Source organism: Sylvia atricapilla, chromosome 1, assembly GCF_009819655.1.
Source record: "Sylvia atricapilla isolate bSylAtr1 chromosome 1, bSylAtr1.pri, whole genome shotgun sequence".
Lineage (NCBI taxonomy): Eukaryota > Metazoa > Chordata > Aves > Passeriformes > Sylviidae > Sylvia > Sylvia atricapilla.
The window spans coordinates 148,820,375-148,838,331 of NC_089140.1; the positions used below are offsets into that span (position 1 = coordinate 148,820,375).

Consider the following 17,957-nt stretch of genomic DNA (forward strand, 5'->3'; position numbering starts at 1 on the left):
AATATTTGCCCAACATTGCCCTCTGGTGCCTGAAGTTTTGCAGTTTAACAGTGAAAACCTAATGAAGGCTGAAGTACTCTCACATTCATTAACTAAAATATTTCAGCCACACCATCAAAAGCAGGGAAATGTGTTAGATTTCTTTTCCTGAGAGTTTTATACATTATTTCAAGTAGATATACTTAGTAATAATTTAGTCACCACTTGGTAATCATCTCTCTTTCTGACCCTATAGGAAAAGATCATCCAAATCCAAGGTTTCCTCCAAGGAATATATGAGTCACACACACAAAAAAAATGTTTATCTCTCTGTATTCTCATGAAATAATTTAAATTGTCCTAGAGTGAATGCATGCATGCTTCTATCAGAGCATGTCTTTCAACCACTTCAAATCTCATTTTAGTTTTAGAGGAACAAAACAACTTGCATGTAAATGGCAGCATTTGGGGATGCTGTTAAAATAACATGAGTATGTAACTGCTTTTTTTAGGCTTTACTTACCAATCCCAAAATTCTATCATCCTTTTTTAAAGCAACATGACCTTCAAAGTTAGTTTCCATGCTGAACATACTTGTATACCATGTTGTCAGATACTTTACACAAAAGCCGTCAAATATTTATTTTAAAAGAAATTTTGCCTACTATTTCTAATATGGCTATTTTAGGCAGACCTAGAAAAACACCAAACACAGCCATTTTTATTCTTTTTCCCCCTTCACCTTTCTGTGTACATTCTTGACTAATACAATCTCCACTAAATGTAGTGGAGCAGTAAGTAAATATTCTCTCAAGAGGCAGAAACAGCAAAATATGTGAACTCAAGAAAGAGCAGTTCATGGAAACAATTTAAACCATCATACGCAAAGTTGTGGGACTGATTATACATTCAGACTTATCAAAATTTTAGATGCTCTTTTTAAACATCAACACAGAGCCCTTGACTAATAGTCTTGAAGTTAAAAAAAAAAAAAAGCAATGCTTTAATGTTCTTAAAGCAACATTAATCAAAATACCACACTTGATTGTGTTCAATTAAATACAGGTCCCAAACAGAAGGAGAGCTACAGAACAAATACTTAATTCTTGAATAATGACTAAGTATTATAAATTACAATATTTTCATGGGTTAGGCTTTTTTTTTGTTTCTTGATATTTATTTATTAAATACAGTTTACACTGTCTGTAGATCTTGTAGCTTTTCTGGAACCATGGCTGTATTTTCCACAGAAAGAGCAAGAAAATGCTTTTCCTCAATAGAAAACATTACTTTCAAAATTTCTCAGCTTTATTTTGCTTTGCTTTTAATAGGAAACTTGATAAACTAAGATGAAAAAGTAGTAAAAATCTTAGCAAACTCAATGTTTTGCACTGCATCTTCATATGGATTTTAGTAGTAGATCTCCCCAGACTGTACTGTGGTTTGCTGCATTTGTCTCCAGATACAAAATAAATCCACTAGACTTCCTAGAATTTTTTGCATTTTTTTTTGAAGGCCTGAAAAATGAAGATCATTTTTTCCTGCACAGAAAACTGCAGCAATGGCAGTAACTGCAGAACAAACTGCAAAAGGGCTGGTGGCCATCACTCACATACCCAAACAAGTCTGTACAGAAATCAGTATTCCTGGCAGAAAAGGCAAAGTGGTGGAATTATTTTACTTACTTACAGCTGAACATCTACAGGTGACCTCGGCCCCATCACCAGCATGGCAATATTCTGTCTAGTCCATCACAGCCAATTCTGGTTAGGCTCATTTTTGTCTCATTTTGCTGATTTAAGGTACCTCCTTAGTTTTATTAAAGCATTTGTTCTGCTCAACCTCAAGATCTCTCCAACTTCATTTTATTGACTCACACAATTGTAGGAGCTAATCACTTCCATGCTCCATGACTGAACATTTTAATTTATCATTTTACAAACACTACTGCACCTTTCATTTGACCAGCCTACAAACGATATGGACGAAACAGAAACGTGAAATAGAAAAAGACAGAATAGGAACACAGAAATGGGACAGGAATGAAAAATAGGTACCTAATTAGAGTCCCAAATCAGGAATATTCATGACAGGAAATTAACAGTAAAACAATAAGGATGGGCCAAGATCCTTGAGAACAACAAAATAAAATAACAAAGAAAATCAATCGTTCAGGGTTTATCACTGGAGCAACACTAATCAAAGTCTTGTGTCCACAGTCTCACGTCAAGTCTAGAAATTCAATGCCTTTTACTTAAGCACACCTCAATTAACCTACACGAACTCAGCATTAATACTTCAATTAATGAAAAAGCTCAGGAAGCCTTTCCATTGGGAATCATTTTCCTTAACAACCTGTGCTCAATACTAAGTTGTTTACCATCACAACAGAAATACAACAAACAGAAAGACACAGTAGGAAAAGTACCCCGGCAAAAGCTTGGATTTCATTTAACATTAAATGAGTAATTTATCAGAACAAAAAATCTAAATTGAGGGAAAGGGGAAAATTTAAAAAAATAAATAAGACTCTAGATTTCCGTATAGTTACATATTGGTGAATGGCAGACCATGGAAAGTACAAAGAAAAATTAAACCAAGCAATGGAGAACTCAATGACGATAGGAAACAAGCCTGAATGAGCAGTCATCCTGCAAAGGTGAGTTTCTGAGCCAGGCAGGAGGAAAAACGTTGTGGGAAAAACAAGCTGAAACTGCCACTGAATGACAGAAAAGGATACATTTGCTATGAAACTGAGTCAGTAAGAGTAAATCATCTGAAAGAACCTGATACGTGATGAGAAATCAGACAAAAAAAGGGTACAAGAACTGCAGGCATGAGTACATGTTAATAATAAAACATACCATTTTAAAATATTAACCAGCACTCTGAATTATTAAAATGAAAACAGAAGATTTTATTCTTATGATAAAGTAATATCTATTCCTACACTCCAGAAAGTTCACAGATGAGAGTGAAAAATCAACAACTTGGTTTGGAAATAAAGGGTAGAGGTCACCTTGTTTAGCCAGTGCACAAAACGGGTAACTTTGGTAGTAATTTAGGTTTAAAGAATCCTAAACTAATCCTGTTCACTCAAGTTTTAAAGATTTCTAAAGATGGAGGTCTCAGGTCCTCTCTGGACAACCAGTCCCAGTGTATGATCCCCCTCATGCTTGGGAAAAGGGAGTTTTTCTTAGGGAGGGAAGTTTCCCACGGCTGCAGCACATTCCCTGACTCTCATCCCTATGCTGGCACCTCTGGGAAGAGCCTGACTCTGGTTTTGCTGAACTTTCCCATCTGGGGATTGAGCATAGCAGTAGGAATATACCCCAATAGTCTTCTCCTCTACAGACTGAACAGATGTCAGTGTTTTTCTCATTTTGGGAGCTCCAAACTGGCCTTGGTTCCAAAGAAATTGACTCTAAAATTTCAGATCAAGGAGAACAAGCACTTTCCTCAACTGGCTACAGTCTTGATAAACATACAAATCTACCAAAATCAATCTCTGAGTGAACCCACATCAGTGAAGAGCAGAATTTCTCAAAGCAGTGACTAAAGAGTTACATTAATCACTTCAATGATTTGCATGTGGTTGGCAAATGAACTTCTCTTGGGCTTACCACTGGAACTGGAATTCAGTGTTAATTCCAAGACAAAACTTTATCACGACATCACAAGACAACAGCAAAGAGAAGTGGTGGGGCTACTACAATTAATTTGCTCAGGGAATGGTTGTTGTGCAGATCTACACAAATAACTGCATTCCAAGTTCTTGAGTGCATGTAAGCACTCAGAAGGAATTTCCACATTAAGAAATTTTCCAGTTTTTTTTTAATATATAACGACATCATTACTTACTCAATACAAATTAGACAGTAAATCAAAATGTTCCTAATCAATTAATTCCCACAGAGACTTTTCTGATGTGCAGCTTTACAACTACTTTTTCTATCAATATCTAAAAAATTTGAATACTTCTGTGAGGATGAGAGAAAATGCTGCTGGAGAAAACAGTTTGTTAGCGTCCAAGAATTAATTTTATTGTGCTATAAAAATAAAATCTTTGGGCACATTTGCTTCCCATGAAAAAAAACTTTATTATTTGTGGTTTATTATCAGCAATTTAGGTCAACTTGTTTGACTAGACACTGAAGTAGATATGTCAATAAAAACAAAACCCAAACAAAAATCATAAGCAAATAAATGTACACTGATTGAACTAGCTTGATGGAAAAAAGGGCTCTAAGAGATGTGATTTATATTTAAAGCAATACTAAAGGTAAAAATATTTAACATAAAGGAAAGTGCTGGACTAGGACTGAATGGATATTAAGTTGATCTGGTAGTTACAAAACTTTTAACCTTTAAATGGATTAGAATTTTTAAAAATCCTGTTAGTTGGAATCAAGAAAGGGAAAAAACTCTACAATTTCCTTTTTCTCAGGACACACTGCAAGCAGTCAACTGAAGTAGTTGGGCTTGATCCTTCTAACCTCACGTATTTGTCCAGTGGTTTAGCCTTTTTTTTTTCACTCCCTTCTGATCATCTGACATTAGAGTGTTTTCAAATAATATAAATCACTGGGAACAACAAGCTTATGAGTTGAAGCTTTTATTAAAACCCAAAGCTTCTCAGACCTATTTTAGTTCATCAGGTTTTTAAATTGTGGTCAAAATGGGAATTTGAAAAGCAAGGATGAATGCAGACTTTTAAACTACAGTAGCAAGTGTACAATAATTATTAGGTTTCAGGATATAATTATTACTTGAAAACTAGTTATGTAAATCACATAGCAGGAGCTCTACTCAATGCAGAAATGTACTGAACTGATTTATGGGTCAGTCCCAGTAAAGTATTTAAACACTCTGAGTGGCAAAGATTTTTCTTTTCAATACCTCATCACCAAAAATATGAGAAAATTGACAACACCACACCATTAAACCAAGGTACTGCTGGCTTCAACCATCTTTTAAGAATATTTATACAAAACCATATATGAAAGTCCAAATGAGGTTTTTCTTCAGAAAAAATAGCAGAAAGAGAAGATTTAGAATGATTCATACCATGTTTTCTACTCGGAGCTCAAAAGGCATAGGGTTGTACACCATCAACTGAACTTCACACACATCTCCCTGGACCCACTGGAAGTCTGCAAGGAGTAATCACAGAATTAAAGCAGGAATTACCTAATCACAGGGTTATAGAAAACCAGCAGCAGCTGAGCTGTCAGATTGCTATAATGCTTAATATCGCTCTATAATCTTCATAGCCCAAGTCCTACTCAAGAGCATTGTGTGACACAAGCTGTAAATCCCAGACAGCAGTAGGTTAAGGAACTGGAAACATTCATTAACACAGCAATAGTGCTCTGAAGACCCAATGCTTCACTGACAAAATTAACTCAGACATCAACTCAAAATACTACTTCAACACATCCTTCACGTTCAACAATTAAGGGTTTCCATACCTGGAGTTATGTGGAGTACACACGGCCTTGATATTGGAGACTTGGGTAAGAATCAACCAGGTAAGAAATGAACACAACAGGAAGAAGGAAATCACAAGTCCTCACACAGACACAGCTGATTATATGGAGTAAATAAAGAGTGAAGTAAAGTGGGCCAGCTAAAAATATGTATTTGCAGTTTATATCTTTGCACAAGAGACAGGCTCAACTTTAAAGACACCTCACCCTGCTAATTTTAATTTTTTTTGAGTTTTATAATTTAAGGATATGAGGCTGGACTAGTGGAAGGTGTCCCTGCCCATGTCAGGGGAGGTTGGAACTGGAAGATCTCTAAGGTCCCTTCCAACCCAAACCATTCTGTAATTCTGTGGTTCTGTGGGAGATTATGGAGGTCAGCAGCAGAGAGGCAAATTTTGAGTAATTGTTCAATGCAGAAAGATTATTTTAAATCAGCACTTCATAACCTTTTCAGCCCTCAAGTTCATGTCTACCTTCCAAATTTCTCACAGTGAACCACACGCACCTGAAGTTCAGACTTTAAACTGAATGTGGCAAGATTCTCCCTGCAAGCTGAGGATTTGCAGTCCAAGTAAACAAAAGGTGGTCTAATTACATTTGTTAAATAAATTGTGATTATAAGCTATGTTATAACACACATAGATTAGTTCTAACTAATTTACCCAATGATTTTAACATACAGTGCTAACAGTTTTTTACTAGGATATTAGGAAATGTCCAGTAAAAAACCTGGATTATCAATATTAAGACTTTAATGCACAGTTGAAGCAATCTGTACTCTAATTGTACATTCACAATCATTTACTATCTGATTACATTTTGCAAGCAATATTAGAGAGCTCAAGGGAGACGTACTTAATGCAAATGTTTAACTCCAATTAATGCTAGTGGAAATTAAACACATACATCCACAGATGTTAATGGGTTATATTACTGTGAAACCTGGAAAGCAAAACTGTTGATTAAAACAAAACAGTTCAAATTCAAATTCAAAAGTGGTATGAGATGTTCTCTACATCTCATATTTAATTGCTTAATAGTGTCCATGATGTCTTATGCATCCTGCAGCCCCAAAAACAGCCAGTGACTGCTCTGCACAGGTACAGAGTTACCCATTATGGTTTACTACAGCAACAGAGGCACCTGCAGCAGCTCCAACAGGAGCTCTCCAGGCCCAGGACTTGTCCCACCATGTTTCACTTATGCCAATGATGTCAAACCTCTGGGACTGGGCCAAAGCTTTCAGCTGGTGTTTGTTCCTCATGCTGTGTGCATCAGTGTGGAAACATTTCAGGTGTGGTACCTTGTAGCCAACACCTGGTGAAGCAGATTGAGGGATCCCATCAGGCTCCTCAAGGTTTGGCACAAAATCCCATTGCTCATCACTGAGGAGCCTGATTTTCTCCCTTTCCCCCCTCCAAGCTAGTTCAAAGCTCTGCCAGCAAGCCCCATGGCTCCTCTTCCAGAACTCCTTTTCCCATCTGAAAAAGGCTCATCCCATCAGGTGTCAGCAGGCCAGGTGTTGATAAATCATCCCATGGTCAAAAAAACCCTATTTTTTCCACTGACACCAACCTCAGAGCCACACGTCAACCTAATGGAGCTGCCTGTTCCTATCAATATTATTCCTTGCTACTGGAAGGATCAAGGAAATCACTCCCTGTGCTCCTGATCCCTCCACCAACTGTCCCAGGGCCTTGAAGTCTCTTTCGATTTGCCTTGGAATTCTCTTTGTTGTTTTGCTGCTGCCAGTCTGAAAAACCAATAGCAGATAGTAATCAGAGGGTCTTTCTAGACTGGAATTTTCCAGCAATGTCCCTTACCTGAGCCCCTGGGAGACAGTAGACTTCCCCTGAGTTGGGTCAGGCCTGCACATGGGGCTCTCTGCTCCCTTTAGAAGGGAGAGAGTGTCCTATGAGAATCACCCTTCTTTTCCTGCTAACAGGGGAGGTTGAGGTGCAGGGGCCAGGTGGTGTTGCTCTGTCCCAGAAGGACCCTCAGCCACCTCATCAGTTCTTTGGTCTTGTCATTCCAGAGCCTCCTTGTTGTAAAAGGTGCCAATCCTACTTGTCACATTCTCAGGAGGAAGAACCTTCCTCCTGGTCCCTACAGCGACCTGGTTCCATCCTTTACCTGTAACAAACGCATGACTGACAGCCCCTCAACTCATCCCCCTGCTGGGTTCTGAGCCCATCTGCTTCTCCGCTGCAGAGAGAGGTGATCATTCTGTTCCACCCTGTGCTTGTCACACACAGCTGTGTCCAGTTCTGGTCCCCACAGCTGGGAAGGCACAGACAGATGGAGAGCATCCCAAGAAGCACCACAAAGGTGATCAAGGACTGCAGAACCCGCCTGGTAAGGAAAGAGTAAGGGAGTGAGACATCCTCTCTGGGGTGAGCAGAAGGCTCAGGGGCAATGCCATCACAGTATTCCAATACTTGAAGGGCTGCACAAAGAGGACAGAAGCTCTTTTCCTCACAAGGAGCCACAGGAAGAAGACCAAGGGTAACAGACACCACTTGCACAGAACAGGTTTTATATTCTTACTGGGTTTTTTTTTTTGTTTCTTTCAGTAAGAACAGTGATTCAGTGGAAAAACCTCCCCAAGGACATGGTGGAGTCTGAATCCATGGAGGTTTTTGAGATGAGATTGAAATCGCCTGTGAAAAATGTGCCAGGGCAGTGCTACAGAATTGTTTCCTTGGGGAAAAAGGTTTTGAAATGAAAGGTAAAATGAGCTATATTTGTATCAACTAATAGAGGTATGACAGAGCTGCTGGATTTACTAACAGAACTATATTATATATTCTTGCTGCTTTAGACTAGCAGCACTCAAAACCAACAAAACACTTCATGTCAAAAATCAGTAGGTTTATTTTTTATGACTAGCATGCTATTAAAGCAATTTAACTAGAATATAATCATCCCTGTTATTGTTTCCAATCAGAAAAGCTTATCAAGTTGAAAGCTGAAAACATTTCAAGACTTTCTAAATGGGTTTTGTTTCCCTTTGGTTTGTCAGCAGTGCTTGATTTCCTTTGGTGTAAAACAATAATTTAACTAAAATATGGAGTACTATCTCCATGTAAGAAAAACAGTTCATTTGTTATTGTTGTTTTTAATTGATGTTAAATACATGCCATTAAAATACTCTCATTCATTTTGAAGTTAATAAATTTATCAGCTTCTTTCAAAAGAAGCATTTGCTTCTATTTTGTATTTTCTTTTGTTCACTAAACTTTGAAACATTAGAGGCTTTTAGCAGTGACTTCAATGTTTATATACTTCAAAAGACAAATGCTGTACAGGATCAGAAGCAATCAGACATCTCCTGAGGCTAAATAAAAACGTAAAAGAAGAAAGTTCACTGTAAAATGTAAATCTCCTACGGTACACAAAGCACCAAAACAAATCCTAACCAGTTCAAAAATACAGGTTCCTTTTGTATCCATCAAGGAATGAGAATACCACATTATACAACTGTGTGACAAAACTGGGATTAAGGCTTCATTTAAATGAAAAAAACATGACACAGCATAGCTAAGAGATTAAATGTTGAAAATTTAATAGTAATCAAGCTTCAAATATATCATTAAGAGAAATCAAGAGAGCACTTTAAGATATTCCCCTATTTGCACATTTTTTAAATTTATCCTTTAACTAATTCTTCTTAACCTTTTTTTAATTTCTTATCCTTTCCCTTCTGAAATCGAAGTAGTGCTGCAGCAAAGTCACGCTGAGCCAAGAGCATCCAAACTGCCAAGAAACCATCCCTGCCTCTGCACATCCCAACCATTCCTGTTTCAGCTACTTATTGAAAATGCACATCCAGAAAACGTGCATGTTCTTCTCAGGCTGAGGGATATCACCTTAATCAGGGTCCTCAGCAGGGGCACAGCCCACGTATGTTGGAAAGAGGAAACCACACAGAGCTTCTTTCTCAGAAGACTGGCACTTCAGGCCAGGCAGAGCCCAGATGAACAAGGAGCCAAGTGATTTAAGATAAAACATACTGCAAATTTTGAAGGTTTTGCAATCAGTTCTTTTCCACAGTCACACAAGTCTTTTTCGGGCTGACATTGATGCCTCTGGTAAAAATTACCATGCACGTGATATGCACAAAGGCCACAAAAAGAACTACCAGTATTCGTAACTTAATCCAGGATTTAAACAAACCTCTAATCTTTTTCCAGTGGCACAATTACTGTACTGAAAGGCTTTATAATCTTTATAAAAAGAAAATTACTAATATTCCTAACAGGGCTTAAAAACCTTTTCTTGGCTGAATTGTCCTTAAATAAAAAGGACTAATCAGACAGTTCATCACTCTGAGTTAATGTTTAATCATTACAGGAATGAATAGGAAAAGGAAAAACCACAACAGAGCATTTTCCTCAGGGCACTGAAACTGTGGTGGCTGCCAAGCAGGGCGTGTCAGAACTAAGTCTCCCCTAAATTCTCTTTTGCTTGAGAAGGAAATAAAACTATTTAATCTGTTCTGAAAAATCAATGTTAGCATCTACGGGACTTTACTCCTCTTTTGAATACGAAACTGTGCCCCAAAGAAAAAAATATTTGTTCTTTCAGGACTTGAGGCTAAAAACCAGGTTATCTCAAATAAAAGATGGCAACGTTCAGGTTTGCTTTCCTTGACCACCAAAGATTCTCTAATTTAACAAAATAACAGAAAATACTGTAAATTATTCTTACCTATTTTCTTATTTCGTTCTTCTCCACGACTGTGTGCAATAATTGGAGAATATATGAAGGGACTTTTGGTTGACACATTCTGACCAAGTAAACTTTTCATTTTGTGAGGTCGGAGACTGGTTGGGAGGTTCAAAAGCTTCACAGATCTGTTGAGTAAAAATAATTTCTGATTATTTCATTTATTCTATTTTGTAACAGGTGACTGTGTTAAAAAAGAGCTGATAAATATGAAATGTCAGTCGGTGAATAAAATACCCAAAATGGAAAACTTGAAGCAAATATTGACAATACAAAAGGAAGTAACCCCAACCCAAGGAAACTGCAGTTTCAGAAAGCTCTCAAAAATAAATAACAAAGGAAAAAAATCTTCTTTAGAAACCAACAAACCCAAAACTAGACAGAGCAGTGATTTGAAATCCAGCTATTAATTTTTGTGTGCAGACTGAGCCACAACTCCAGTGCAGAAAGCAGCCAAATGTGTAACTTAAACCCAGACTAGAATCCAAGCAAGATTTCACTGGACAACACAGATAAAGAAACTTCTCCACAGTGAACAAACCTGATTTTAACACAGTGAAAACGCAGAATTGCTGCTGGAAGGAAGGGAATGTCCCAGAAATTTGAGTGGGTTTGTTAAACAACCAGAAAGCAATTACAAATAGACAGAAAACAAGTGATTTATTAGATTACATCCCTGATAGACACAATTCCCTACAATGCCATGCAGGGAAATCACTGCTCTTCCAATGCTCAGGGGAAAGTAAAGACTAAATTTTGGGCAGAAGAACAAGCAATAATTTGGTGGATATTCAGTAAAATCAGCAGCATTCTCCAAACCTGTAGGACACCTAATCACTTCAAACCAGGAACTCAGCACAATAACGAAGAGATATATCAGTATCACACTAATAGAAAGTAGATACACACAGGAAACCAAGATAATGTGTTTCTGCTGGAAAATAATGAAGCTGTAAGAGTAACACTACACAAAGTTCTCTCTGTGAAACAAAACACCTGATAAGAAATTACTAAATAACACTAAAAGTAGGTTGGAACAAGAAATAAATCACATCCATATATTACATGTTGGTGACACTTAGTGCCAGCATCAAAATCATATGCAAAATCACAGACGAGTTGAAGGAATAAGAAGGAAACTGCAAGAGACCTCTGATAGTTCATATTTTAAAACCACTTCTGGTAGAATTTTTTTACAAATTAGAATGCAACTTAAAGTGCAAATATGAATTATACTTATTTGAGGAAACAAACACTGAATTTGATAAAGAGATAATAAAAAGGAATTTTATTTTATATACAGAGAAAAGTGCCTTGGCTCCTTCATGGTTATTATATAAATATTGGTGGATAACCTGCTTTATCTGAATGCATGACAAGAAGGAATGTTCCTGAACCACATATCAGAGGTGTGCCCTCACAGGTCAGACATAGAAGAGGGCAGATTGTTTTAATTCCTTTGTGTGAAAAGCTTCAGTCATACCCTGTGGCCTGACACCACTTTGTCAATAATTGTCAATAAGTGACAATTAAGAATTGCTAACTGATTTCACTAGCTACCCAGAAGATCAAAATCCTGTATTTGGAAAATGTTAATTAAAAACAACCTTGCTTAGATGGGAAAGTGGGTTTTTTTTTTAAAGAAATCCCACTATACTAAGTAAACAGACGGAAGAGAAAAAAACTAGCACTGAGTAAATTTGAAGTAGTAAGGAAAGTATGTAAGGACAATTAAAAGCAGCAGCGGTGAAAAGAAAGAAAATTTTCTGCTTTTAGGTATATTAGTAAGACAATTACCTTTATCACAGGTAAATTATAAAAATGGGAACAGTGCATTTTTTATCTGAGAAAATACCAGATGAACATGAGTAATGGAATATGAAGATTTTGCCTTGCCAAATCTCTTCTATTGCTTTTAAAGTACGGGGGAGGAAAGGTAACACTGCCACTGTGCTCCTATTTCACTGTGGCATTTCCATGTCTGACAGTATTTTGATTAAGAAACCTGCATCCAAAATAAGCACCCCACATTAAATGGATTAAAACTCGTAGACCATGAAATGCCAACAGTAAATAGAAGTCATCCCCATCAGGAAATGTGTGTTTCTAGAGGGCTCTAACATGGACTGAATCGTAAGCTGAAGTTATTCAACATTGATCAAAATGACATTTCCACACATCTATAATTGATGTCACAAAAATTAGCACAATTTAGCTCAGAGAGCTCTGCAGTCCAGCAGCACAGCTGGTTCCCAATGGACTGGGCAGCTCTGAAACACCAGATCTGCTGGGCAGATGTAGCCAGAGGCTTTATATCTAAATTCCACTAATATTTTATTGTAGTACAAATTTTTATTACTATAGCTTTTACAGAAATTTTGAAAAACAAAAAGGGGGAGGAGAGGAGCAGCAATTCTTAAATGTTAAATAAAGTTCATGCTGGGTTCCTCGTCCCATGGGAAAACAGAAGGAGATACTCCCAACCTTCCAAGTACAGCCAGGTCAAGAGAAATTGATAATGTAAGTGGATGTTTGTCCCCTTCTCTCAGCATACAAAACATTTTAAGTGACATGAAGTCTTTCCCACTGAAGTCTTGGGAATCTCTTGCCAGAGTTCTGACTGGCCTCTTCTTCCAGTCCCCTCTCCCAGGTAACATGTGACAGGATAAGAGGAAACGGCCTCAAATTCTACAGGGGAGGTTTAAATTCGATATTACAAGAATTTTCTTCACAGAAAGGGCAGTCAAATATTGGAAAGGGCTGTCCAGGGAGGTGGTGGAGTCATCATCCCTGAAAGTGCTCAAAAAATATGTGCACGTGGCCTCTGAGAACATGGTTTAATGGTGAACATGATGGTTGCACTGGGTTGGTGGTTGGACTTGATCACCTTAAAGGCCTTCTCCAGTTTTAATTATTCCATGGTTCTATGATGCCATGACTAAATGCATGACTCCCATGACGAAGGATTCAATCAGCATTTGCCCCATTTTCTTCACTATTCAGAATACTTTTTCTGAATAGGAATTATTTTTCCTTCAAAAAGAAAGTATTTTCTTTCAGTCTTCTATTATTGATAGCCAGTAGCTGCTTTCTCTCTCTCTGACTCTCTCTAATGTTTTATGCTAGGTTTAAACTTGAGCAAGTTGTTATTCATTGGCCTGACTGTGTGATGTGTGCCTGAATGGAGCTGAGATTTAGAACAGGCCAGTGAAGATGCCAGCTTGAAAATGCAGCATCTAGAAAGGGAGAGTTACAAAAAGCAGCACTTCCAGGTGAGTCCCAAGCTCTGTAGATGGAGACTGCATCCAACTCATGGACCTTCAGTACTGAAATTATCAAGGATTCAACTAAAATCTCAGCTGCAGCAAAATACCTTTCTTGAATTGAATAAGCAACTGTGAAAGGACAGTTCTTCAAAAAACAAAACTTCTCTCTTTCTGAAATTAAAGGCCACAAAGTATTTTCTGGTCAAAGGCTCTATTTTTGCTCAAGAGCTTCTCAAAACAATTTGACATTTTGACATTTTTCCATGTTCCTGTGAGCCACATGCCTAAAGTGAGATGACTGCATTCTTTCAGTATCCTCCAAAATTTGACAGGTACTGTGAAAAAGTTAAAAATTGTGCTTTGGGCTTACTTCACAATAGGCAATTTAGTGAAGGGAACAGGAGGTAGCTTCAAACCATCTGGAAGAGTGATGACTTCCATTGTCCCAGGGCATTTTGCAGTGTAGCTTTCCAAACTCTGTGTGACATCTTTTTTTTCTAGAAAATAAAATTAAAAAACAATTTCAAATTCACATACAATTGAGACTATAGCCTTTTTTTTTGGTACAAAATAACTCAAATGGTATGCCAACTAATTTCTGCATTCAGCACTTGGAGTTATGTTCAACCTCGACAGATGGATCAAATATAATTAAGTGACCTTAAGCAAAAGAGTTTTCTAGATTTCTCAGAATTTTTCAAGTGCCAGTCTATACCTACTCTTTGTTAGGTTTTTTTATTGTCAAAATACAATTTGTTACAATTCCATCTATTAAACCTATATATCCAAACAAAGAACCAGCCTCACAAATTATTAAGGTTGTTAATAATAGCACTGTATGGGAACAAGGACTGCTCTGAAACATTAGATTAAGTAATATCAAAGGCAGTGAAGAGAAACATTACTTTTGATGTTAGCTTGTGTGAAAACTATCTAATCCTCAAAATAATTGTACTGTGTTATGCTACTAAATCATAACAACTGATAAGAAAGATCTTTGGTTTTGCCTAAAAATACAAGAACATATATTTTCAAATAAATATATATTATTTGAGTTATCTTCAAGAATGTACAATGTCTGCATATTAGTTTTATCCTGTAATCATTTTCAACACGATATAAAATTGTGTCTCCAGAAAAAAAAAAGCCTATTTGGAAATACAAAGCTTCAACACAAAATCGCATTTGATCTTTATGGTGCCTTCCAACCCAAACATTTCTATGACTCCATGATTCCCTATTTCTCTGATGAAATGGAAGTCTGCAAACAGAGAAAAGCCTGGGATTGTTTGTTTAGAGGGGAGAATGAGGCAGTTGAAAAGACCTATATTGTTTAAAAGTGAATATTCATAAGAGTGTTGGAAGGAATCCTAAAGTCCAACCACCCTACCATGGGCAGAGATACCTTCCACTAGACTAGGCTGTTCCACGTACATGCTACCAATAAAAATAATTATTCAGTATCAAAATTGTACTTAGAAAATAGTTAAAATATCAAAATGCTCAATGAAAAAACTAAATAGGAAAGGGGAAGGTGATAACAAGTACTTTTCAGTAGTACTACTACCAAAAAACACCTGCTTAGACAGCTGTAGTGGGTTATGCAGCAAGGTTTTGGCAGCAAGGAGTGGCCTTTGGGAGAAGGGACCAGGATATCTCCATGACATTCCAGACAACCCCAAAACAAAGCTGCTGCTGCCCCAAGCTGGGCCAGTCACGTTATGCTGGTGGCACATCTGTGAGAACATATTTAAGAAAGGGTAAAAAATGCTGCATAGCAGCTGTGAGAGGGAGGAGTGAGAAAAATGGAGAAGAAACATATCCTGTAAACTGTGCCAAAAACACCAAAACCTGCCCAAAACTCCATCTTGGGCCTTGAAAAGCGCAAACATCCAGCAATGCTTATGCTGCTTATATCAACCCAACTTCATTTGTGAAATCTACAGCCATGAGTACACACCCCTTCAAAGCAAACAAACACTGATGGTAATCCCCTTCACTATGGAATTAATGCCACATAACTAACAAATTGCCTTGCTTCTGTCTGTGTTTCACGGAACAGTTTCTTGAGCCATTCCCCACATTTTAATTGCCTGTAGGAAATATTCCCAAACCCACATCAATTAGACATCCATATACACTCAGAGCAGCACAGCACAGCCAGGAGTTGTAGTGGTTCAAGGCTCAGTATTACCACCAAAATTTCGGGTTATTTGCCATATAAGCAAGGGCACAAAGTGCAAACAGAATCCACAGAGATGGAAATCTTCACAGCTACCAGGAATGATGAAGATAATACCACAGCATGTGCTTAATTGTGCTTGAGACCAAAGGTCTGTCATTCCAGAGCACTGGCTTTCATTCCCCAGTGTGAAGCTGTCAGTTACTGTTCTCAAAGAAAGCAGGCTGCCATTTGTAAAAAGAATTTCTTTACAGATTTTTCAGCCATGTGGTTATTTCCCGGTAGCAGCTCCCCATGCTTTCTGTGAGAAAAAAGCCAAACCAAACCATTTTTCGATGTTGATGTGGTGTGAAAAACAGCTGCCAGGCCTGCAGCTCAGTTCCTTTTTCTCAGCACCACATGTCAGCCAAGATGCTGAAGGAATGAATCCACATCAGCTGGACATGATGGGGAGTATTCACAATGCGAGAGTTGCCTGATCCTGCCCAAGAGCCACTTCTGAAAGCAAACACCAGAACCTTCCCCCTAGAGGAGCACCCCAGCTCCCTGACCTCTGTGGCCTAATGGTTGCCAAAAATCTGCTACAGCAATTGCAGCTCTGAATTCTCACAGCTTCTGGCTGCCTGACATTGTGTTCTGACAGAACCTCCTGGGAGGAGCCACTGAACTCCTCAACCTCCTTCCTGATCCACTGTTAGGAGATTTCTGTGACTGTTATCACCAGCGCTTATCTTTTTGAAAAGAAGAGACAAAACCCAGCTGCTCTTGAAGGTCTTTACCCACCTGGTGCCTTCATGCTTGTACAGGTCCACCACTTGATCTGTGACCTGTGAATTCACCTCAACAGCTTTAAAAGCCTGTCCTGCGGCTGGGAGCACTACTGGATGCTCTTGTGTGGGTATTAGGGACTCATTTATTGAGTGAGGAGTGACAGCTTATTTTCTCATCTGGATTAACTGTGTGCACAATTTTTTTTCTCCTCAGTTTCTCTCCAGACTCACTGAAAGACCAGGATCACAGAATTGCTGTAACCAAATGAAGCTGAGCAAAGCCACCATCAGCACTGACACGTGAGCACATTTTGCTCAGTTTGTTCAGAATAACGCCATAGTAGTTTCCCTATTTCATACCAAACTGATTTTGACTGCTGACAACCAAAAATTTTGCAAGTCCACCCATACTCTTAGAATTTCCTCACTTAACTGCTTCACCTCAACGTAACAAACACTGGTTTTGTGTCCAAGCTGCTTCAAACCTTCTTCTAATACAAGAACACAAAAATCTGAGAGCTTCAGATGCACAGTCAGAAACCATCGGTGATTGAAAGCTACTAAATGTGAAAAACACCAGACTTTCTGCTCGTTTCACAGTAATGTGGAGCAGTATTTCACAATAATGGAGCCATTGAAAAATCAGACCAGGACAGGACAGAAGGTCAGTTATAGACTAACATTTTTAAGCACTTCAGTAACTGTGATTTAACAGTCTAACATAAACAGCAGTTCATGTCTTGGCAGATAACACAGAAAATGAGAAGAACACAACTGCTGTAACTGTGTTCTTTAATATCTGAAGAAATTTAAAATAGCTGTACTCGGGTTCAGTCACTACCCATTGAACACTATGGCAAAGAATAAAAACAGAACATTTGTTCTTTGGCAATAATTGGTTGATGAAGTGTTGATCAAGTCACAATGTCCCCTGTAGAACAACCTACAAAGGTGGAACAAAGAAATGGAACATTTCCTGTCTGACCCACCAATCACACTGAACAACTTCATTTCCTTATGGAGCTCAATGAAGTACCGAAAACGAATAGCTCAACACCTTCTGATTCCCATTTTACCTCAGTAATAGGCTCAGAATCAACATTTTAACAAAACCCCTCATTGCCCAGGGTGCTCTGTGCTGGTTGTGCTTTTTCCTTCTCCCTTGAAAACATCAAATAATGGCCACAAAAGAGAAGTCTGAGGAGAGCTCCTGCAGCAGTTCTGACCCAACTCTCTCAGGACAGACTCAAACATCTCCTTAATGACTTAGTAATAATATATAACAAGACAGAAAAGTCAGTCTGATGAGAGGAAAAAAAAAAAAAAAAAAAGAGAGAAAAAGCAGGTTTTGCACCCATAAACATAGATATAGCCTTCCAGTGCCTCAAGGCAGCATACAAGAAAAATGGAGAGAGACTTCTTACAAGAACATGTAGTAACACGACAAGGGGAAATGGATTCAGACTGACAGAGGGCAGGTTTACATTAGATATTTAAAAAGCCCTGTTTCTGAGGCTGGTGAGGCTCTGGCACAGGTTGCCCA

General features: G+C 38.1%; 1 protein-coding gene across 2 annotated transcripts in view; it reads right to left on the minus strand.

Moving 5' to 3' along the window:
* The window catches only part of TRAPPC9 (trafficking protein particle complex subunit 9), a 462,611-nt gene that overhangs the window by 406,984 nt on the left and 37,670 nt on the right, over window positions 1-17,957 (minus strand). For both annotated transcript variants that reach the window (XM_066336558.1, XM_066336551.1), the window contains 3 exons: window positions 13,833-13,959; window positions 10,179-10,324; window positions 5,047-5,132 (listed from right to left, as the gene is read on the minus strand). In XM_066336558.1, the coding sequence (XP_066192655.1) occupies window positions 5,047-5,132; window positions 10,179-10,324; window positions 13,833-13,959 (359 nt within the window). The remainder of the gene's footprint in view (window positions 1-5,046; window positions 5,133-10,178; window positions 10,325-13,832; window positions 13,960-17,957) is intronic.